The 22,997-nt window shown below is 57.7% G+C and overlaps 2 protein-coding genes across 2 annotated transcripts; both read right to left on the bottom strand.

Annotated features, from left to right (window-relative positions):
• Positions 1-1,619: 1,619 nt before the first annotated feature.
• Positions 1,620-8,775, bottom strand: CDK5RAP1 (CDK5RAP1 mitochondrial tRNA methylthiotransferase). The gene is made up of 13 exons (XM_072879279.1): positions 8,420-8,775; positions 7,568-7,671; positions 7,056-7,090; positions 6,234-6,334; positions 5,849-6,059; positions 4,902-5,022; positions 4,376-4,606; positions 4,029-4,126; positions 3,860-3,915; positions 3,613-3,743; positions 2,576-2,725; positions 1,996-2,136; positions 1,620-1,849 (listed from the first exon to the last, which is right to left on the bottom strand). The coding sequence occupies exons 1-13, from the start codon at positions 8,646-8,648 to the stop codon at positions 1,769-1,771; spliced, it is 1,689 nt and encodes a 562-aa protein (XP_072735380.1). The 5' UTR covers positions 8,649-8,775; the 3' UTR covers positions 1,620-1,768.
• Positions 8,776-9,041: 266 nt separating this feature from the next.
• LOC140659526 (bactericidal permeability-increasing protein-like) lies at positions 9,042-18,885 on the bottom strand. The gene is made up of 15 exons (XM_072879280.1): positions 18,643-18,885; positions 17,578-17,692; positions 16,921-17,049; positions 16,014-16,169; positions 15,472-15,535; positions 13,399-13,462; positions 12,835-12,926; positions 12,494-12,670; positions 12,175-12,234; positions 11,877-12,044; positions 11,383-11,450; positions 11,110-11,152; positions 10,672-10,735; positions 10,050-10,126; positions 9,042-9,414 (listed from the first exon to the last, which is right to left on the bottom strand). The coding sequence occupies exons 1-15, from the start codon at positions 18,755-18,757 to the stop codon at positions 9,367-9,369; spliced, it is 1,440 nt and encodes a 479-aa protein (XP_072735381.1). The 5' UTR covers positions 18,758-18,885; the 3' UTR covers positions 9,042-9,366.
• Positions 18,886-22,997: the final 4,112 nt, after the last annotated feature.

Here is a 22,997-nt window from a genome sequence, read left to right as displayed (position 1 = left end):
CAGTGAAAGGTGGGCATCAGCCCTTTTCAGGGGGTGCTGGCTTGGGCCCCGGTTTCAAGATGCATGGGGAAAACACGCTGAAAGATGCTGCAGGGCAGTTAAAACTGGGCCACTTACCCGGTTGGTTTAATCAGCAAGCACACAGTGGCTTCAGTGCCTGCCACTTTTGAGGGATGATGCTTCTACATCCTGCTCCTTCCTTTGGCATTTCAAACCAAACAGCTTCTCGCTGCCTCTTCCTTAAACACCCACCGGCCAAAGGCTTACACTCGCTAGGCAGCAGAGGTCTAAGACCTGGTTTGTGAATTCGGGCCCAAGACACTTTCCCATTTGGAGGCAGGAGCGCAGAACGGCACCGTGTATTTGTTAGCACCTCAGAACCCACGCTGACGAGTGCTGATTGTGCAGATTCACTTCTATGAGAAGAGAATCAGCTCTGAGATAATAAGCAAAATGTATTTGTTTCTTAAACCAAGGTCTAATGAATGCTCAGTGAACTATGCTGTTTTCAAAGAGACACAATTATATCCCAGAAAGAGCTGAGCAGGAGAGAAGACTTTCTAGCAAAACCTTTTCATGCTTATTTAAAAATCCTGCAAATTCATGTAGTGACTGCTCTATCAAGAGTTGATCAGCTGCTCCTTCAAAATTTGTCACTGCATAGAGCCTTTTACAATTATTTATTTCAATAACACGACTATCTGTATTAAAAGGGGTGATTCTTTCTCACATCTCGTAAGAGAGAGTTTACTTACAAGCGCAGGTTACAGGTACTTGTTTGAATTCAACAGACCAGGCTGGAAAAGGATACAATGCAGCCGGGGTTAGCTGCAGGCCGATGAAAACAAGGAACTGTAAGATGCACTTAAAGAAGTTATTGGCCATTTAAATCAGTACAACCATTCCTCTCCTCTAGTGAGCAAAGGGAAGGACATCCACAGACGTTGGGATTACAAAGCTGCACCCAAAGTTTTAACAGGCTCGAGATAACCCTCGGCTGGCAGCCAGTCCCCACCTGAGGCCTGGAGACAGGGAAATCCTTCCTCTGTAACCTAGATCCAAATATCCCCAGTGCAAGGATAAGGCTGCATTCCCTCAGCCTCAGATCCAACAAATTAAGCACCGTTTGTGCACATTAAACACCATTTTATATTCCACAGTTTGGTGCCATATTCCATCATACAGGCACGGTGCAGGTTCTTACTTCCCCTTCCCAAGCATTTTGCAAATAGGGAAGCTACCAATATTTGGAAGGAATTCACCACAATCTCCTCCTGTTCTCCGAGACGTTTGTCCCCTTTGGCAGTACTCCTGCCGTTCTCCAGCAGCCACTGGAGCTGCATTTTCTAGGTACTACCAGTTTTTGCAGCTCTTAAATTCAACTGAGCTAGTAGGAATGACCTGCTCTGCAGAGATAAATTTCTCAGGCTGGGCTGCATTAGAGGATGTGATCAAAGTCAGGGGACAGACCTGCAGCACTGCACGGGTGGGCCAAGCCTGAGAGCAGGTGAAAATACAAGATCGCACAGTGCTTGGGTTTGGCAAGTCCGTACGCAGCTGCCGTCCCTTTTGCCTACAGACTTGCACAGATCTATGGGAGGTAGATTGTTGCCAAATCAGAAATATATATATATTTTATTATTATTTTTATAAATATATTTTAATATACATATATCTCCCTGTTTCTACCCCATCTTCACCTGACCAAACTTCCTTGTTTCTTCCTGGAGAAAATGTGCTGCTTTTGTCCACTGGCAGCAGGGATACCTCAATGACAAGCTGCAGAGCGGGAGAGGGTAGTACGACAGAGCAGAACCCCCTTCAAGGTCTGAGAGCTGGCAGAGGTTACCTGAAAGAAACAGCACAACAGTCCTCAGGAACAGAAAGGCTGAGGAGGATCCATTCTAATTTTAGGCTCTCCTGGCAGCAGCTGCTCTAGAGAACAGCACTGTGCAAGAAAAAGAGCCCAAAGAAACAATATTGTAGACAGGTCACCTTCACCAGCACGTAGTCCCCTGGCTGGGCTCTGACCGGAGCCTTGCAGCCCGCAGCATCCTCTGTCTCGGCATCAGGGAAGATCACCTTGATGTTGCCGTCATTCCTCCCACACAACTCCAAGTCAGAGCGCTTGCTGGGCTGAAAGGAGGACAGGGAACATTACCTGCATGGCAATAGTTCTGATTCACTGCTGGGCTTTATTGCCTCAGGAGTTAATTGAGCACTATTGCCAGCATTACAATCCACATTCCACACTGTTAAGCACACCATGTTACAAAGTCCTATAGCCCGAGCTGCTGTGTTGACACCCACACACCAAAGCCAACGTTTCAAAGCCTGCACTAATTCAGTGCTTGGCCAGAGACACGGCTCTAACCCATCCCACCCCCCCTGCGCTCAGCTCAGTGCTCTGGAAAAATCAGGCTGTCTGCTTAAGTGTGTAGACATGGTCTTGGAGCCCTAGGATTGTGTGGGGAAAGTGAGAAGGGAAGGCAGAGGTGATGATTGCTGTGTACAGCCTAAGAGCCTCTTGGCCAGCAAGAGGGGAGGAGGACAACTCTGTTCCAGGCACACTCACCCCCTCCACCAGCACCAGCTGAGACTGGCCCACCATCGCCTCGTTTGCCCTCGCAGCCTCCTCTCGAAAGACGGTAATGAGCTCCTCCAGCCGCCGCTTTTTTATGTCTGCAGGCACATCGTCTTGCAGCCGGTGATATGCCCGGGTTTTCTGTAAACAGACAAAGCATGTGTGGCTCCTCCATAACCAGACAGTCTGAGATCAGAACCTTGTCTGACCCCAGCCAGCTTGGCTGCTCTTCAAACAGCTTTCCACGCATTACAGTTTGAATTTACAATCTCAAGGAACATTTTCAGCACCAGCAACATCCTTGAGTCCCTCACATTCTTTCTGCACCACCTTTTTGGTAGAAGGTTTGATGTAGGGTGCCGAGTATCGGTGGCTGCGTGAAGCAGTTCTGCGGCTCCTACGTGAGATGTGTCTGTTGCCTGTCTGTCCACAAGGACAGGCAATGGACTCTACTACTTCTAGTTCCATGTGCTGAAAGGTGATCCATACTCCTTTGCTTCCTTATGTTTCCCAACCTCCTGTCCTCTTCCCCATCAGCACCTTACACTTTGGAGAGCATTCTAATGGAGACTTGTCAACTATCCACTCTTCTCATGCAAATACCTCTGAAAATTCACCACTTCTCTCCAGACTCAATTGACAGAGTCTCCGTAGCCGAGCTGGAGCCCAGCTACATCAGCACAATTTCTCATCAGCAAAGAAAAACGTACCTGCAGCCAGGCCTCCACAGACATGGCTGCTTCACTGCAATGACTCGAGCATCTGCAGAACGAGGTCACCCAATCAGTAACCAACCCTGACGCTCACACAAGGGAGCTGGAAGCCTTTCAGGCACAAAGGCGGCCCTTGCAGAACCACGTACGCTAGAAGTGCTGCATGCAAGCAAAAAAAATCTACCAATATACCAAGTCTTTAGGTATTCTTTTCAATAGCTTTTTTTTTTTAGTGTCTTATTGTGAGAAACAGCACTCAGGAATTAGGTGAGATACCCAGAGATAAGAGTCTTCTCCATCGGGTCCTGCACTCACCTGTCTCATGCTGTAGGCAAACAGGAATCCTACGTTGTAGCGGACTTCCCGCAACAAGGACACGGTCTGCTGGTGGTCTTCTTCCGTCTCTCCACAAAAGCCGGAAATGAAATCACTGCTCAAGCTCACTCCTGTAACAGAGATGCAGCTTTACACTTCCCCCAAGGAAGAGACGATCACTTCACTCAAGAAAGGACAGTAAGATACAGCTGTGCTGAGCTCCGACAAAGCAAAAGGAAGCCCCTACCTGGAATGCACTCACGCACATGGTGTACAAGATCTAAATACGCTTCCCTTGTGTATCTGCAATGAACAACACGTGGATTTGCTAATCAGAAAACCACAACATCGGTGAGGAGAAACCAGCACCCAAAATCAGAGGGCAGGACACAGGACTCCCCACAGTGATCACCCACCCTCGTCGCATGGCCTCCAGGACTCGTGTGCTTCCACTCTGGGCTGGGAGGTGAAGCTGTTTGCAGATGTTGTGTCGCTCCTGGATAAGCTGCAGGACCTGTGATGAGCGATCAGGAGACAACATCATAGACAGCTCAACTCTACCAGGATGCCAAGGGGAAGAGTCTTCCCGAGGTAAAAGCCAGCAACTTGCAAACCTGCCAGCTTTCACATAAACATTCCCCCCCCCAGGAGCTGCTGTTCCCATTCTGTGATTCTGTGTTCCCTTCGGGAAGGAAGCACAGTCCACGTCTAGCAGTTCAGAGCTGCCTGCAAGCAGAGGTCCAGGTGTTTATTTTACACTTGCCTCATCAGGAAAATCCTTGGGGTGTGGAGAGGTGAAACGGATCCTCATTTCTGGATCAATTCTAGAAACCTGGTCTAGAAGATGTGCAAAGCGCAAGCCTCCTGGTTTAGCTTTGTAGACTGTGCTAAAGCCACGACTGAGGACTGGGGCAGCAGCTGATTGAAACTGCACCTCAGACATGTCTCGAAAGCTGTTGACGTTCTGACCCAAAAGGGTCACTTCTTTCACTCCCTACAAAAATAAACAGAGAGGAAAAAATATAACCCGGTCAGGATGGCTAAGCTACAAGCGCAGCCACGGTTTTACTCTTACTTCAAGGAGGCAGCTCCAAGGGAAGCCCTCCCTTCCCTGTCTGTCTCAGAGTATTACAAGGGGAATCAAAAAGCCACTGGTGGAACCCTATGGTGACCTCATCTCCACAGATAAAGGCAGTGTCATTGATCAAAGGTATCACTGAAAACACTTTCACTGAGGACCATCCTTCCTCCCATGGTTTGGGACAGGAGGGAAGGAGGCTCTGCCTCACCTGATCCGACAGCATCCTCACTTCCTGCAGGATGGACGCGATGGGGCGGCTCCTTTCACGGCCACGGGTGAAGGGCACGATGCAATAGCTACACATGTTGTCACAGCCCCGCATGATAGATCTGCCGAGAGGTAAAGCACAGGTCATACTACGATCGCTCCGGAAGAATCATCCATGTTGCATCCTGCCCTGCTTTGACCTGCCCCAGCACTGCTGCCTTCAGCCAACTCCTTTGGCGGGCAGCACACACAGCACCAGCTCTGAACACAGCTCTGCAGCTTCCCCTTACACACCGTTCCAGCCAGAGCTGGCTTCTGCTTGCCCCTAGCTAACACCTCCTAATTTTTCATTTCCAAGAAACCTGGAAAGCAACTAACGAGGCATGGACTTGCACTGCAGTTTGGCAGTGATGAAAGACCCTTCTGCATCCTGTTCCTACAGAGGGTGACACTGTCCTTCTGTACTCAATAGCCACACTGAGCAGAGTCTGATTTCATGTTTGGGAATCATTATCAAAACTAAACAAACGGAAACAAAACCAACAGAAGTTACAATGCATGGAAGATTAAAAGAATTAAATAGGAGAACCTGGGGCAGGAGATAGCAGAAGGCAGGGGATGAGAGAGGCACAGACTTTAGAAAGGCACAGACGTCAGTGGGACAGAAATCACTCGGTGCAGCGTCAGGCTTAGACAATCAACATTCTCAAAGGAGAGTAAGAGAAGCCCGCAGACAGACAGAGCACAGGCAGTCTCTCCAGGGCTCAGCCAGACAGCGAAGCAGCAGCAAACACAGTCTGGTAGACTCATGCCTCTGGGCTGCCGGGAGTGAGTGCAACCAGGCATTGCACCTCTTGGGTAGCTGCTGTCACTGACACGTCTGTTCTGCACAGCAGTATTTCCAAACCAGAACCACAGAAACATGCACAGGAAAAAAAAGGTACTTACACAAACGCTGTTGTGCCACCTGCACTAGTCTGGACAGGCAGAATATCTGCGTAAGTCTCGTCTAGCGATAACAGGACGTTAGCAGCTTGCTGGCCAGACTCTGCCACGGCCAGCAGCTGGGGAAGGTCACGATACGCATCAGGGCCTGCCACAATATCGACTAGCTTCTCCCTGTGCAGAATCTCCTCCTTAAGCCTCTCAGCCATGCATCCTGCCGCCAAAGGAGAAGGGTCCTTGTGAGGAAGCGCCCACCCTCCGTTACACCCCCACACCCCTTCACCCTGCGGAAAAGGCTTGATGCCGCCAGAGGGGAAGAGGAAACGCAGCACGATGGGATGTGGCCCAACAGTATGTGCTACCCACCGCTGCACATCCCGCCAGGTACCTAGAATCCCGATGCGGAGAGGTAAGCGAGCCTGCTGCCGCCGGGCTTTCAGCGCCTTGAGGTGCCGCAGGCGATTCCAGATAGCCTGCTCTGCCTTCTCCCTGGGAAGCCAAGAAAACAGTCGTCATTCTGATTGTTGCACTTCAACAGTCCCCCAGCATGAAGCAGCCCAAGTGCTTTGAGAGGAGAATTCAACTAAAGACAGGGAATCATCCACCTGATGGATCTGATGGCACACGAAAGTGCTGTTTGTGGTGTGTGGATTATGTCTTGACTCTATCTTACCTACCATCGTTTCGCTCGCTTGGGAGCATCTGCACTGCAGAAACAACTCAGGGACTAAGCTCTTGGAGAGAAAGAGTCTGCCTTAGCCAGCCAATATGAGCTACCTTGCAAGTGACAATGAGCGTTTGAAATCTTCTGCATTCAGAAAAGACAAGCAAAGTTCCCTATATATTTATATCCCAAATTGCCCCAAACGTATTTCCCAAATTTTTAAAGTACAGACTCTGTACTAGAGAGGCAGTCAGTTCAAGAGAAGAAGAATCGTTAAAGCACAAATCTGTGCAGGTCTCTAACAGCCCATGACGTGTACACAGAGCTTATGCTACTAGAGCTGCTTCTCACTATATAGAAAAGCAATTCATAGCTCAATTAACGTTATACATTGTAGCATCAGCTAGCTCTGCCCTCAGCGGGAGTTTCACGGGTAGTTTCACATCTGCATGCTCTTTTCCACACAAAACGCATCTATTGCCTTGGTTTTCAAGTGGTAATTCCTTAAAAATTGTCCAAAACCCGCAGTGACAAAAGTTCCCTTACCTCACGGAACAGGTGACAAGGAGAATCACGTCTGCCTAAATTGAAAACAACAAAAAAGGAACAGGAATTTGTAAAAGCCAAATGGTAAGTACTCACGCCCTGCACAGGTACCCTAAAGAGGCAGACTATAAAACTCACTTAACTCAGTGAAAAAGATCTGCCCAAGTACACGGTGGGGTTTGACAAACAAAGATGCAGGAAACGAACAGAAGACAAGAAGAGTCTTCCACTAAGTGGCAGAAGTAAACTCAGACAAAGATGAGTCAGGAGGATCCCGCTGTGTCCAATTGCTCTCCGACTGAGAGGAAACCCAGCAGTTTAAAGAAAAAAAATAACCCACAGCTTTCTAGCACACTTGTTAAGTAGCTTCCTTTACTCCACAGAACTTAGACTGCAAAAATCACCACATCCTGCAGGACCACACTCCAGACAAAACCTGGGACTCGCAGGCACAGCAGTGGTGCGACGCCCTGGCAGACCTGCGCTACTGGAGAGCGGCCAAGGTGCCTTACCTCATCCAGGTCCTTTGTCCTCGCGTAGCCGTTCTTCTGCAGGATGGCCCAGGCGATCTCCGTGTCGTTGACGTTCATCTGGCAGCCGTACGTCTCCAGGTATACTGCAACAAAGGCGGTGTGATGCAGAAGCCTGCCTTGGCGCTGTCATCTACAACCTGTTACTATGACCTTTTCCATAGGAAGGAACCTTCAGTCTCACCGCTGGAGAGACTCAGGCAGGCAGCACAAAAGCTACCTTCGCTGGCAGCCCATACAGAAAGGATAAACCAAAACCACAGACTCTGCTAGTGGCACTGGGAAACCCGAGTGCCTCAGAGCGTGTCACTCCAACACGACAGGTCTGGACTGTGGCTTGCAGAGTGTTATTACTGAGGTATAACACTCAGGGCAATGAAAACCCTCCTGCCCAGGGCATCGCAGCCTGAAAGCTCGACCACAGCCCCGGCTGACAGCCCAGCACACGGACTGCGGAGAGGTGCCAGAGCAATCTGCTCCCCGATGCGTCTTCATGGCAGGGGGAGACACACCAGTGGGCATGTGGCCAACGAGCTGGACTTCTTCTAACATCAAAATAACCTTCTGGGCCCCAAAAGCACCCAAACAACTCGTTTCCCCCACGCACGCTGCAGCAACCTTCCGCTCTGGCTGCAGGGCACCACTGACCCCACCAGCCCTTATGGCTGGCCTTGGCCTAGCAGCAACGCCACGGCCGCAGGGCACGGCTAGCCGCACCAGCCCTCGGGGCCGGCCCAGCCCCGGCCCCAGCCACGCCACGGCCCCCGGGCCGCCGCGCAGGGGTCAGCGGCGCCCGCAGAGGGGCGGCGGGGGAGGGGCGGCGGCACCACAGACCTTTCCCGGTGCCGGGGGCAGAGCCCCGCTGCGGCTCGGGCCGCGGCTCCCCCGCGGCGGCCGCTCTCAGGAAGTGCCGCAGGTCCGGCCCCGCGGGCAGCGCGGCCCCGCGCCCCGCCGAAGGCTCGCCCGGCCCGCAGCGCCCTCGGCGGGCGGCCCCGGGGCGGGGGGCGGCGGCGGCCGAGCGGAGGAGCCCCGCCGCCCGCAGCGCTCGCCTCCAGAGCAGCATGGCCGCGCCAGGCCCCGGGGCCAGGCCGCGTTGCCACGGCGACGGCCGGCGGAGCGCTTTGCGGGACGGACGGGGCGGGAAGGGGCGCGAACGCGGAGGAGGCGGCCCCGCCGTGCGCCGCCAAAGCGGTCCCCGCCGCGCCCCCGCCCCTCGGCGCTCCGTTCCGCGCCGCCGCGGTTCCGCCCCGCTGCCGGCCGGAGTCGGGCACCCCCGCGGGCGGCCGGGAACGGCCCCGCCGCGGAAGAGCGAAATGACGATGAAAAGATGATGGTCCGCGATGCCTTGCCACGACCGCAGGGATAAAAATAGCAGAAACGGGCGTTCCCGGGTGTGGCGGGCGCCCGCCCTCCCCCGGCGGGGGCAACTCCCGGCACCCCGCGGCCGCCCCCAGCTGCCCCCGGGCCCGGCGCGAAAGGGCCAGGAAGGGGCCGCTGGCTCGGACAGTGACAGCACCAGCACCACCACAGCCCCGGCACCGGCCTTTATTGCCGCCAGCTGCCTCCGACACAGCAGAAGCGGGAGGGGAGGGGGCCGGGGCGCCCAGCGCTGGGTAAGGCCCGGCCGGGGGACGCGGGGTTCAGCCCCGGGGGGCTCCTGCCCCCAGCCGCGGTCCGGGCCGAGGCAGGCGGCGAGGGAGGCCGCGGCAGAACCGGTGGTCTCCAGGGAAGGGGTGAAGGGGGCATTTTTGGTGCCCGAGGTCCCTCGCGTCGCTTTATCTTCATGCCCGGGGCTGGTAGTGAACGTCCACTCCCAGCAGCAGGAAATTCTGGGAGAAAAAGAGAAAGCGGGGGGCTGTGACAGGCCCTGGCAGCCACAGCTGCGCTCCCCCGCGCCCACCACCTCTCGGGGAGGGAGGATGGATGGGCACCTGTGGTTCTGCCAGCCCCTGGGCCTCACGTTAGCCCTGGGAGGGCTCTGAAGACATTTCACAGCCGTGCCCCACAGTAAATATTCAGCAGCCCCATAGCAGCACCCCTCTGGGGTCTCCCCGAGGCCTCCCACAACAGCGGCTTTCCCCACGCCCCAGGACCACCGAGTCTGGCAGGCGCTGCCTGTCCCACCACACGGCATCCGCCGGGCGCTGCCGGCCGGGCGGGCAGGGGCTCGGGGCTAACGCTGCCGCAGAGCTGCGCGCGCGCGCTATAAAAAGCATCGTGGGAAATTCAGGCCCTGGGTTTACAAACTGGAGAATGATGTGGTGCTGCCCTGGGGGTGCAAAGCCTGGACTCCCACTGTGCAGACGGGAAAAGCGAGGCTCTAGTTCGCAGCTGGGCCGCTGGGATCCCGGCCGAGCGTACCCTCCTGCCCGCTGCTGCCCAGCACGGGCAGGGGAACCAGCTTCGCACGTCGTGCGGTGGCAGGACGGGCTCTGGCCAGGGCTGGGTGCTCCCTCTCCCTCACCTGGTGAAACCGCACGAGAATGTTGGAGAGCTGTATTCTGTCCGGCAGCGGCAGAGGGAAGCCCTGATCTAACCTGTCTGGAAGAGACAACACACGTGGCCACGTTGGGATAGGAACAGGAACAAGAGGGAGCACGGGCAGTGCAAAGCAGGCGGCCGCCTCCTCCCCCTGGCCCTTTCTTCGCCCCGGCTGCTCCCAGGGCGGGCAGAGGAAATTCCGCCCAAGCTCCACAGAAGGGCTGGGGGCTGCATCTTGTGCCGTGCCACCCCCCCGGGTCCCTGGCAGCCACCCGCCCCGCTCTGGCCCCACGTGCTGGGGCGTCATGAAAAAGCAGCGAGCAGGGGAGAGGGTCTGGAAAGCATTAGGGTGTGCATCGTGCTCGTTTTTTCCATTGTGTTCACCACTGGATGCGTGTCACAGCATCGAGAGAGGCTCCTGCATGCCGCTGCCCGCAGCCTGCCTCCGCCGGGCACTTTTACTGCCGTCTCCTGCACTCACTGGAGGCTTTATCCACTGATCAGGCTTGGCGACGGGGATTTAATTATCAAGCTGGGCCTGCTCGGATGGAGCAACCGGGCCAGCAACTACCCCAGCACCCCCATTCCACCCAGCAGGTTCTCACCATTAACACGCGGGAGCAGGATACTGGAAGCAAATATGTTCATTATGGACTGCAGCGTTCGCACCTAGGGAGCGGAGAGAGGGGGAAGGGAAAGAGCTTTAGCCTGCGGGAGAGCAGGTGACCAGGCACCAGAGGATCATTAGGAGAAGAAAAAGGGACGAGGAGCTGGGATGGGCACACACTTCGCCAGAGACCAGCGGCTTTGGCCGCACTGGCGAGGTAGGAAGCATAGGGGTGAGAGATGCAATGGCATCTGGCTCTGCATCCTCTCCCAGTCTCGCAGGATGAGGCAGGAGGTGTCCGTGGGGTCAGCGTGGGGTCCTGGGTGCACCCCCAGGTCCCGTGTTGGGGGGCAGGGGGGAATGAGCCCTCTCCTTGGCCCCCAGCAGGCTCTCGCCTCCATGCTGGGGGCTCTGGTCATGGTCAAGGATAGCATACCTGGAAAGCGCCAACATCCGAATGCTTCAGGGAGAGCTTCATCCTGCGCAGAGACAGAAGCGGCGCTGTGAAGGCTGTCCCAATGGCGGGAGTGGTTCCCACCTCGGTGCCCCCTGTCAATGGCCATGCAGTTCCCACTCCCTCCAGCCCCAGCTCATCTCCTCCGCATAGGGTCCCCATCCCCAGGGCCTCCCCACCTCACCTCTGTCCCCGGGAGCCCAGAACAGAAGTACCCCCCCCCAGCCACCCCCCTGCACTGCTCCCCCTCCATACCTGCCCACCTTCAGGTTTCCAACTATGTGGCTGGATTTTATGTCGATGACGGCAGACACATTGCCTGTCTGGGGAGAGAGTGCGGAGCTCTGGCAGTGCTCATCCCTCCTCACCCCAAACCAGCCACCCAGGGGAACGGCTCCGACCAGCCCAAACGCAGCAGGACTGCTGCCCGTCCAGGGGCACGTCTGCACGCAGCATTAAACCTGGCATTTGTCAGCTTGGCTATTTTTCTGTTGGGGACACCCCCGCTGCACCAGGACTGGGCTGGTTTCAGACAGTGTCCGGCACCCCTCCTGGCAGAAGCTTGGCAGCAATGGCTTAGCATTGCTGAACACAGCAGGAGGACCGTGCACAGCTCAAATTCCCATCTTTGCCCCGCTGAGATGCAGAGGAGAGCTCACCAACCACACCGCGTCGGCCAGAGCTGTGGCTGCACCGGGAGCTGCCCGGCCAAGACCACAGTCAGCACCGCAGGCTGTGCCTGAACTCACCAGGCTGAGGAGGAAGAGAGGAGCCAGGCTGGAGTTGGGAAGGATGGCGTAAGCCTGGATATCCACGACAGGCTTGAGTGCGAGCCCCCCTGGTCCGATGTTCAGGAATGGGGCGGAGGCGGCGGACAGCCTGAGCTTCATCAGCATGTCTGGGTACATCTGCTCTAGCTGCAGAGGAGCGGGGAGAGGGTAGGGACGGCAGCACAAACCCCCGTTCCTGGGGGAGACCACCTTGCACAGAGCAAACCCCCAGCTGTGCACAGCAGGAGCTCCAGGGAGGCAGGGCCGGACCACTCACCTGGGGAATGAAGGCTGAGAAGGTGGAGGTGTTCAAGTGGAATTCAACGCCCTTTGGGATCTGCAGGGGGAGAACAGTCACACTGGGGCGATACGGCGCGGCCGAGCCTGCGGCGAGATCGGCCCTCCTGCCCCCGCGCGCCGCCGTGCCGGCCGGCCCCGGCCCCGGCCCGCAGCCCCCAGCTCTCAGCCTCCGGACGGCTCGCCGGGGAAGCCAGGGGAGCCCTCCGAGACCACGGGCTGCTGCCGGAGCTCCTCTGCGAATCGAGCCCGCTGCCCAGGGGCGTGGGGACAGCCCCCATCCCACCTGCACCGCTCACCATGGAGTCTGTGATTTCAAAGACCAGCGCTCCGCCTGCGTGGTAGGCAAAGCCGGCTGTGTTGAAGAAGTAGCTGGAGGCCCCAAAGTAAACCATGCGGTCGTGATCCAGGGGGAAGGCCAGCGCCGGCGGAGGGAAGGGGACGGTGGAGCGGTGGGCCAGGGAGAAGAATTCACCCTGGGAGGAGGGAGAGAGGTGAAGCAGGAGAGCAGAGGGTGGTGGGAGTCACCCGCTGACCTGAGCTGGGAAATTGCATTTGCAAGAGGGACCTAAACCTGGTTCCCCACCTGCCTGCAGCGGTGGCATCAGCCAACTCAAGCTTTCCCAGGGCAGCCTCTCACCTTCAGGTCCACGTCCAGGGACTGGGCCGTAGCAGTTGGGGGTGCCACCAAGGAGTAATCGATGCCAGCCACGGCATCTATCCTGGCCGTGACTGTAAAACACAGGACAGACGGATGAGCGAGACGGAGACGGCATGGGAAAGCCTGGAGCAGATTGTCTCCGCTGACATCCAGGCAGTGCCGTGCCCGGCCTTCGTGGTGCAACAGCTCAGTACCAGCTTCATGTGTGCTCTCTTCTATTGAGAAGCAAAAATTGCATTTTCTTCCTGACTCTGTTTCTCAGCCATGCAGCCTAACTCCTGGACCTGAGGAACGGTCTGGGTCCCCTGGCTAAGGCAGCCCGTGCTCCCGCCAGCTCCGGGGCACGGCTCGTTGGAGGCTGGGTGCACGGCTGGACGGGGTGCACGGTGACAAGTCTCTGCTGATTCGGTGTTCCCCAGCTCCCAACTTGGGTGCAGAAATACAAGGAAACGGGGAGTGGGCACAAGGTAAAGCACTGTCCTCATGGCTGGGAAATGCTAGGAAGAAATGCTCCTAAAACCCCGTGCAGTCCCCGGCTGGTACCTGGCAGGGTCTGGACGTAAGGCTGGAGCTTGGTGTGCACAGAGACGACCACCTTCTCACAGACCTGTGGGAAAGAAAGGCGGTGAAGCTGAGCAAGGGCAGCTCTGCTGGGGGCAGCCGCTTCACAGCCGGCTCAAAGCCTCAGCCACGCTCTCTGCTTTGCTGCCCGGTGCTGTTTTTATTCCTTGCAAAATCCTGCTTAAATAAAAGAGCACACAATCACATTTGGCTCTACTCATCAGGCAGCACATTAATTAAGCGTCCAAGATACAAGCAGGGTTTACACCTGCAGACATCTGCTTGCAGCAAGCTCCCCCCCAGCTCCATGGAGGCCCTTGGAAGGAATCTCACGTGTGCCCTCAGACTTCTCCGACGGCCCATGCTGGAATGAATTGTGCCGAGCAGCCAAGGCTTAGCCGAAGCAGAGCAGAGCAACCGGAAGAGTTAACCCACCCCGGCAGGGGCAGGAGCACTAATTGCACTGCTGAAGCAGAGCTGTCCTGAGCTCTCACAGCTCTGTGCTCCCAGGACAGAAGAGCAAATCCCTCTGCCGCTGTCATCCATGGGCAAAGCCTTGGCATTCCTGGGGGATTTAATTGCAGGCTAAACACTGACCCAGGAAATTTACTGCAGAGCACAGTCCTGCAGACGGCAGAGATAATCTGCACAAGCTCTCTTCCGATGCTTTGCCCATAATGGCACAGAAAGTGCCAGGCAGGATCAGGCCATCATCTGTCTGACCGGGCGTCCAGCCCGCAGCGGCTGGTAGTGAGATGCAGAGCTCCGGCGGAGCAGCGAGCGTGCTAACGGCAACGCAGCCACTGGCTGCGCAGTGCCAGGGAGGAAGAGGAGGGACGGAGCCTTGGGCACGGCCTTATCGACAGAGGGTTGCTGCTCTTCCCTGTGCCCAGCCGATATTTGTCCGTCTGTCCTGGAAACGCCCCATCGCTGCCTGGGAGGAGGGAGCTGCAGATGGGCGAACGCAGCCCTGATCCCAGTGACCGGGACCTCCCAGTGCCCGGTCCCCCTGGCACTGGGGACTGAGGACTGTCCAGGCTCGTGCAGCGAGAGCAGGAGGCAGACGTGGGCTGCCAGGGCCGGAGCTGGGTTGGGACCGGGCTGTGCCGTGGGGTCCCGGTGCAGCGCACTCCCAACCCCTGCCCTCTCCTCCCCGTTGCCCCTGGTGCCATCTCACACATGGAGGAAGACACTGAGGAACGTGCATTGGGAAAGGGCGCTCGGACACGCTGCAGGAGGAGCGGAGGTAGCAGCAGCCCCCTCGGAGTCCCAGAGCTGCCCTCCTTCCAGGAGGCAAAACAGCAGAAAAGGCCTTTGAGCCCCAGCTTCGCTCCTGCTGCCAGCCCATCTGCTGCCACCGCTCCCGGGGACCTCAGGAAAGCCACCACATGGCATCGGGAATAGCGCCCGGGCAGGGTAGGATCTGCTGCGGGAGTGGGGTTTGCCTGTTCTCCAACTGCTTCCTTCCTGAGCAAGGTTCACATCCTGGGAGGCTGTAACTCGTGCCAGTTAGCCTTGTAGTAATTATTGCTAACAGCTTGTTTCCATGTCTTGTGGCAGGTCTCCTGCATGTAGGCTTTTGTACCGGGCGGACAGTACCAGGGCCTTCCTGATGCACCCCGTTAAAACAAGACGGCAAGCGTCTGAAATCCAGAAATGAGAATTTCTCCCCCATTGCTCCCCAAAGCATACAGGAGCGCGGCCATTTAAAGGACGGCTCTGATCAGGTTTCCTCTGCTACAGTGAGTTTGGCTGAGGCATAAGATCTAATTAACTGACCACATGGAAAGAAAAGTCTTTGTTAATTAGGAACCAATTACGCTGAGCTTTGGCAAAGGCTGCAGGTTTCGAATTCAGCCTGAGCCACACAATGCTACGGAGGCTGCAGTTGGCGATGCCCATTCCTCCGCTTTTCACCAAATTGGCAACGCGCCCGTGTGCTCTGGCTCTAGTTAAATCCCTGCGCGTGCGCTGATCCTTCTAGCACATCAGCTACAAGTGAGGGCTAAAGACCACCAGAAGAACCTGGAGCTCTGCCCTCCTTCGCTCACGTACCTTGCTCTCCAAGGCCTTCCGGAATCTGGACTCAATAACACTATAGAAGAGGTTGTAAAGCCATCTGCAGAGAAAAACAGAGAGGAGTCCTTCTTCAGCTCAGAGGCTGCTGCAGAAGTATTTGCCAGGGAAGGGAGACGCTAGAGATTCCGGGACACTGGGGAACGTCATTCCCATACCAGTTGGGTGTCTAGCTTTGCCTCGGGGTTTACATTTGCAAACACACCTGCTCGTAAACCACGTGCACGCAAGTCCAGTGACTGCCTTAAGTCTCCCTTAAACGTGCAGCCACAGCAGGACAAATTCAGGCCACATTTAAGTTCATTCAGTTGCACATCTGGATGAGAAGTGTATCGCAAGAGTCCAGAGAGAGCTGACTAGTGGTGTGCCAGTGCCGGCAGCCTGCGGGCGGCAGGGGCAGCCTCCAAGGGACTACAGATATGCCAACATCTTATTCCTTGCACCAGGGCCTGGAAGCCACGTGCCCGTGGCAGATGGGCTAACACGCAGCGTTCCTAGGTCTGCACGGTGAAGTTACGTACCCAAACCGGCCCGAAAAGTGTACCCGGACTTTGGAGATGCGGGTGCTGCAGTCAGAGGTGTCAATGGTGGGTTTCCCGGAGGTGTCGCTGCCCAGCTTCAGGTTGATTTTGATATAGATGTTCTCCACCTTCAGGTCAAACGAACCATGGTCCCGGCTGCAGGGAGAGGAGGATGACAAAGGGACGTTTCTCAATGCCGAGTCCTGGCGAAGAGACTCGACATCAGCTTTGGGACAGATCTATCTAGCTCAGGCTCTCCCTTGTACTGAGCATCCAGTGGAGACCGGGAAAGTTTTTAAACTCAGGGAAACCAAATTTCACTGGAACATAAACTAGGAGAGGTAACCTTTAAATAGAGAGGGCTGAGAGCAAGTGAGGGAGATGGGAGAGAGACAGGAGAGTTGATGCACAGCTCCTCCATCGTCCACCTTGTTCTTGCCTCCCACCCTGTTTGATCCATCCCAGAGGCTGTACGAGTGGGCACTCTGCCCAGCCCCGGTCCCAGCGCAGGTCTGTCCCTGCGGGCGCTCAGGAAGGTGCTCCCCAGCGCAAGCAAGTGGGAGGGACCATCCTCACACCCCCAGGTGCCACAAGAGGGGAGATGGCTTTCACGTTGTCTCCCCAACCACTTGCAAGCGGGACAAACACTGCCTGGCCAGCTCCGAGGACTCCCGGCACGGAGAGAGCCCTGGCAGGGCTCCCCGGGGCGAGGGGCTCCCAGACGCGCATCGGGAATACAGCGGCTGCAGCCCGGCTGCGGGAAAGAGATGTCAGCGCATCTGGAGAGAGCAAAGTAACGGCTGCCCAGACGCAAGGGAGAGGGAAAGGAGAAAAAAAACCTGTCCAGACCCAGAGGGAGATGCAGAGTGAAGTGCTGGAGCAGGGAGAGGGGGAGCTGGGCACGCACATGAAGTGTATCTTCACCCGCCAGTTCCCATCCACCTCGGCGAAGGCGTTGGAGATGGAGACCTGCAGGCCCACGCTGGGGACCAGGGAAATCCGCGAGTATGGCAAGTGGAAACTGCGAAGGTCCAATCTAAAAATAAATAAATGAAGAGAAAAGGCACTAGAGAGGGGGAGCCGCACTCCTGGGCCACTGCGCCAGCATCCGCAGCTCCCGTCCTGCCGCAGCAAAGCGATGCCTGGCAGGGATGCGCAGAGCAAAGCGGCGCCTTTGGAAACGTGGTCCCTGCAGCCACCCAAACAGCAGCTCAAAACCCTGCGCAGTGGGAACGGGAGGTGCAACGGGGCGGCGAGGAGCTGGGATCTCCGCAGGGGCTGGGGGGACGTGGGAAAGGCCACCTCCACCGCCTGAGCTTCGGTTGCACAAAACCTGCCCACACCCAGAGTGCCGTCACCCCAGTTCCCTTTTTCCCCTTTGGGCAGGAGGGCAAAGCAGGAGTATCTCTGCTTGCGCCGAGCACAGGGCCAACGTCTCAGGGAGCTGTGGCGAGGACAGGATGGTCCTCGCTGCTCCAGGGGCTCCCCGTCCTCCCCCACCCCTCTGGCCCCTTCCGCGGGCTGGGGGGCCAGCGAGCCGCTCCAGCGCGCTGGCAGGGCTCACCTGGAGATCTCATAGTGCACCTTGCCCACGTGCCGGATGCGAAAGTCACCCGAGATGTCCGGCAGCTTCAGCTGGGCCAGCTCCTTCTCCAGGATCGCGATCCCCTGCTGATGGGCTGCAGGGGCAGAGGGAGAGCGTCACCGCCATGTGCTTCCTGCGGGAGCTGGAAGCCAGCACCGGGCACACAGCGAAAGGGTTAAAGGAAACATCCAGGCGATGGCCTGGCTGCTTTCCACCTCCCAGGCTATCTTTAAAGCTAATCTCGGTGCACAGAGCCCTGTGAGCTCATGGGCAACTGCTGCCTGGCATCTGTCCGCTTGCCCCAGGGGAAGGTGGTGGCCAGGCGGGAGGAAAACGGGGAGAGGTCCCCGTCCTCGCTCTCTGGGCTGGGCACTGTGCGAGGTGTGCAGGGGGTCCTGGGCACCGCGCTGCTCCACGTCCAGCGCCGGCGGGCAAAGCCAGACGGAGCGCATGTCCCAGGGAGCAGCATGGCGTGAGTGGGTGCTGCATCCCTGCATCCGGCTGGGAAGGGGAGTCACGTCCTCTCCCGCGCGGCTGGCAGAGCTGCCAGGTAAATGAGCTGTTTCTCACACGGCGTATTTCAATCCATAACAGCGCTCCGCTGGAGCTGGAGCTCTGCCTGCCTCAATAAAACCAGCGTGGGGCCCATCCATCTCCGTCACCGGCCCCCCCTGCAGCTCCCCAGCTCCTCTCCTCCGTAGCTCACTCCTCCAGGGCTCACGGCTCGGCTGCCCAGACACGTGCCATGAAAGCAGGACCCTCCTGCCCTGCCAGCCCTGCGCCTCCCCCAACACCGCCTGGGCGCAGCCCCCCGAGACCCCCACAGGGCCGGGCACCCCTGCCCCTCTGCAGGGGCTCCGTGAGGGGGGTGGTGGGGGCAGGTGGGTGCATCCACGGGAAGCCCCAGGCGATCGTGCATTCAGCACCCACAGCCGAGGCTCCCCCCATCCTGCCCCAGGACCCCATGCTTTCTGAGTGAGCACCCAGCTCCGCACCTTGGCCACCGGCACACCTGCAAGGAAGGAAATCAGAAGCCGAACCCACCGTAGTCCAAGCCTGCCTGGGTGATCCTCACCACGAAGCCAGGGTTGGTGGCCCCGGCGAGTGCCAGGCACAAAGCCAGCGCCCCGCAAGCCACTGCCAGGCTCTGCGCTCCCATACTGGCTGCCCCGTGGTGCTGCGCTGCTGCCGGGTTCTCCCTGCCCACGCCGCCTTTAATATCTGTGCCAAAACAGGAACCGCAGGCGAGGGAGGTCTGCAGAGCTGCTGCCGCAGCCTTCGTGGGGCGTCCCCGAAGCCCCAGGGCTTCCTGCTTGGCCACGGCCCCGCTCCTCTGCACCCGTGGCACCTGCGCCTACGGCACAGCATGGCACACCTGCACCCAGCAGCACACCCCGTGCCTCTCCTCGCAGGCAGGGAAGGGATAGCGAAAACCGGGAGGCGACAGCTCAGTTTCCAGCTTTCCGTCGGGTGCAAACAGCCCCTGCCCGCAGCAGAGGCAGGGGCTCAGTGAAGCGGACCTGCTGCGGGCACAGGTTCGGCTCTGCCAGCCGTGTGTGATGGGGCTATGTTCTCACTGCATGCCCTGCCTTCGCCGAGCGAAGGCTGGGAAAAGCACAGGGTGCCCCGAGCCGCCTGCCAGCCCTGCTGCCCCCCGCCCCATCCCACGGGGCTCTGGGTCTGCTCTGCGCCCGTGGGCATCGGCCGCCGCTGTCACAACACAGACCCGCCAAGGCACCGGTTGTAACGTTACCAACAGAGCAGCCTTGGGGCACGGCAAGGGCCAAAGGAAGCAAGTGACGGTTTCTCACCCCATGTGAGCAGACCCCAGAGTCCCCCCACACCCAGCAGGGCTGGTGCGGGGGCATCTGCCTGCCCTGGGTGGCTGCAGCAGGACTCCGGGGGCAACTAAATCAGCAGGGTGCCCTGCACCTCCAGCCTCTGGCAGAGAGCAGCCCTGCATGGGAGGAGACGTCCAGCACAGAATCACAGAATTGTTTAGGTTGGAAGAGACCTTTAAGATCATCGAGTCCAACCGTAAACCTAACGCTACCAAGACCGCCACTACACCATGTCCCTAAGCACCTCATCCACACGGCTTTTAAATACCCCCAGGGATGGCGACTCAGCCACTGCCCTGGGCAGCCTGTTCCAATGCTTGGCAACCCTTTCAGTGAAGTAAAATTCCCTAATATCCAGTCTAAACCTCCCCTGGCGCAACTTGAGCCCATTTCCTCTCGTCCTATGGCTTGTTACTTGGGAGAAGAGACCGACCCCACCTCTCTACACCCTCCTGTCAGGTAGCTGTAGAGAGCGATGAGGTCTCCCCTCAGCCTCCTTTTCTCCAGGCTGAACAACCCCAGGTCCCTCAGCCGCTCCCCATCAGCCTTGTGCTCCAGACCCTTCCCCAGCTCCGTTGCCCTTCTCTGGACACGCTCCAGCACACTGGGAACAAGCCACAGATGCAAAACTTCTGGGGCCCCGACATATCGATGTACCACAGCTCTTGTCTCACGACGGCTGGAGATGGGTGCGGGAGCTGGGTGCAGCCAGGCAGGGGCAAGGGGCAGCACCCCCGTGACCCCCATCAGGGAGAGTGGGGCTGGCTGGAGCCTCCCCGCAGGCTGCAAGACAGAGGTGATGGAAAAAGAAATTATTTAAGTTTCTTTCATTTCCCTTCGGGGAAGCGGCAAGACCAGGCACAGGAAATCCACTGCAGCTGATGCAGGCAGATCTCATGCTGGATCCAGGGAAGTCCTGGTTGCCAGAGGCAACATCCCTGAACCATGCACTTGTGAAATGCGGCTATTGCTCAAGCCCAGCCGCCAGCATGGCTGTGCCCCGCAGTGCTGCGGCCTCGGGAGGCCCCGAGGGACGGGGTGAGCAGAGCCCCAGGGTGTCTGTGCCGGAGGAACCTGGCACATGGAGGATCTGACACTCCCAGATCCACTCTGCTTTTCTTTCCCCAAGTTTCAGACGGGGGCACTTGCAGGCTGTCTGGCAGACACACAGCAAAAGCCCACCAGACTTGCACGCGTGGCTACGGCTTTGGAGAGCGGCACCGCAGTCGTTGTTGGCTCTCGGATCCAGGGCAGGAAAACAAGGACGCAGCAACCCAGCAGGTCTGGTGGTGACAGTGCCTGCTGGAGTGGGACAAATGGCCCAGGGAAGAGCCACATCCCACGGGCACCCAGATGGCATCCATAAGCTGCGATCCTCCCGTCAGTGCCGGCCCCGGTCCATCCCTGGGGGCCAGGAGCCGGCAGGCAGAGCTCATTTGGCTCAGAGAGAAGCAGCCAAGAGCAGAGGAGAAGGTTAGAAGGCCAAATCCCCACTTGCAGCCCCTGTGGTGCCATGACCTTGCCACTGCCCATCATCAGCGCTTTGCTGGGTCTTGCTTGGTGCGGAGCAGAAGCTCCCCAAACCCTCCTGTCCATGACACCGCATCTCAGCAGGGCTGTTTTCAAACACTATTTAGGACATTGAGGATGAGTATTGAGGAACCAGAACCTCTTCCATAAGGAGAAATGAAATATTACGGGGAGCAGCACAGAGAGGAAGCAAAACCAGAAAGTATCTCTTCTGTGTTTGAGCAAATTCTAAAGTTGAACTGAAAAAAACCTCAAGCAGCACAAACCCTGACCAAACGTTCCTGTGTTTGGCAAGGAACAGCTGAAACCACATCTAACACCCCGCACCGCAGCCTGGTCCTGGTAGCGCTGCGTGCAAGGGACGACAGCAGGGAATTGAGTGTGAAATCCTGCTCTGCCCGGCCCGACCCTTCGGAGGGGAAAAGGCTTTGCCTGACAGATGGCTCCGCTGGGGACAGACTGCTTGGTCCCCCCAGGGCTGCTGGAGCTGGGCTGGGGTTTTGTTGTGGTTTAGCCCCAGCCAACAACTCAGCCCCCCCAGCCGCTTGCTCACTCCCCCCGGTGGGATGGGGGAGAGAATCAGAAGAGTAAAAGTGAGAAAACTCGTGGGTTGAGATAAAGACAGTTTAATAAGTAAAGCAAAAGCCGTGCATGCAAGCAAAGCGGAACAAGGAATTCCTTCACTCCTTCCCATGGGCAGGCAGGAGTTCAGCCATCTCCAGGACAGCAGGGCTCCATCACGCCTAACGGTGACTTGGGAAGAAAAACACCATCACTCCGAATGTCCCCCCCTTCCTTCTTCTTCCCCAGCTTTATATACTGACCATGACGTCATGTGGTCTGGAATGTCCCTTTGGGCAGTTGGGGTCAGCTGTCCCAGCTGTGTCCCCTCCCAGCTTCTTCTGCACCTGGCAGAGCATGGGGAGCTGAAAAGTCCTTGACCAGTGCAGCAACAACTGAAACATCTCTGTATTATCAAGTGTTTTCAGCACAAATCCAAACCATAGCCCCATACCAGCCGCTATAAAGAAAATTAACTCTATCTCAGCTGAAACCAGGACAGGTTTGCTGGGCTGTATCTGCAGGAAAGGGCCATTGTCAGACAGGAGCCAAGAGGCCAGGAGGGCAGGAGCTGCAGGAGGTCCATCTCCTGTGCTGCCAGCTGTCCCCCACCCAGGGCTGTGGGTCAGGGCCCCCTCCCTGCTGTCCTCAGGCCACCCCCCTGTCCCCAGGTCAGGGCTTCCTCCAGCCCCACACGCTCCTCAGCACGTGCGGGCAGTTCCCGATCCTGCCCACAGCTCTTTCTCCACCTCTTGCATGATGCAATGGCCCAAACCACCCTGCAGATGCCTGCTGGGGCTCCCCGGGGGGACCGCGGGGGTCGGGCTGTGGCTCCGCTCCATCCCCTCCAGCCACCAGCTTGGGTCCGGGGGGCTCGCTGCCGCACCGAGCCCCTTCCCAGGTGAGCACCCGGCGAGGGCTGGCTGCACCCAGCCGTCCCCGGGCAGATGTAGGGCAGTGCGGCAGCCGTTGCTGCTCCTTGGGCTGCGAGCAAGGACACCCAGACACATTTGCCTTCTGCAAGGAAATCCAGCCACATCCATTTCCCGGCAGCGCCACAACCGCCCCAGGAATTCCCCGGGGCCCGGGCAGCGCATGCTGGTGCCAGAGGCATCGCTGCTGCCGCTCGTCAGGCTCTCACTTGCAGCGGCAGGGCAGGGCTGTGGGCTGGCAAACGCTGCTGGGGAAACGCAGGGGAAAACCCGGGGGACTGGGCAAGAAAAGCAAGAGCAGCCCGGCTGGTTTTGGAAGGAACTTGGAAAAAAGAAGTCCCCAGCCAGAAATAAAACCTCCCCCCATCCATTTCCAGCCGGGACAAGTTCACTGCCACCAACAGAACCAGGCTCTGACCAGGACCTGTGGCCACCATGGTTGTCCCTAGGCCCGCAGGGACTTCACCCAGAGCTCAGCAAAATGCTGTCAGCATCAAGATGCGGGGGAGCTGCGGCTCCTGCCCACTCCCACGTG

This window comes from Ciconia boyciana, chromosome 14 (assembly GCF_034638445.1).
Source record: "Ciconia boyciana chromosome 14, ASM3463844v1, whole genome shotgun sequence".
Classification (NCBI taxonomy): Eukaryota; Metazoa; Chordata; class Aves; order Ciconiiformes; family Ciconiidae; genus Ciconia; species Ciconia boyciana.
The sequence above is the reverse complement of the archived record's forward strand: the minus strand, read 5'-3'. Positions and strand labels throughout refer to the sequence as shown.

What these genes read in the sequence shown, in the direction of transcription:
- CDK5RAP1 (XM_072879279.1), bottom strand. Translation starts at nt 8,648, where the DNA reads ATGCTGCTCTGGAGGCGAGCGCTGCGGGCGGCGGGGCTCCTCCGCTCG. An exon ending in GGACAAAGGACCTGGATGAG is followed by an intron (nt 7,091 to 7,567) that starts GTAAGGCACCTT and finishes TTTTCAATTTAG; the next exon opens with GCAGACGTGATTCTCCTTGT. An exon ending in CTTGTCACCTGTTCCGTGAG is followed by an intron (nt 6,335 to 7,055) that starts GTAAGGGAACTT and finishes TTGGCTTCCCAG; the next exon opens with GGAGAAGGCAGAGCAGGCTA.
- LOC140659526 (XM_072879280.1), bottom strand. Translation starts at nt 18,757, where the DNA reads ATGGGAGCGCAGAGCCTGGCAGTGGCTTGCGGGGCGCTGGCTTTGTGC. An exon ending in TCTCAGCCTTCATTCCCCAG is followed by an intron (nt 12,045 to 12,174) that starts GTGAGTGGTCCG and finishes GCTCCTCTGCAG; the next exon opens with CTAGAGCAGATGTACCCAGA. An exon ending in GGAAACCTGAAGGTGGGCAG is followed by an intron (nt 11,153 to 11,382) that starts GTATGGAGGGGG and finishes GTCTCTGCGCAG; the next exon opens with GATGAAGCTCTCCCTGAAGC.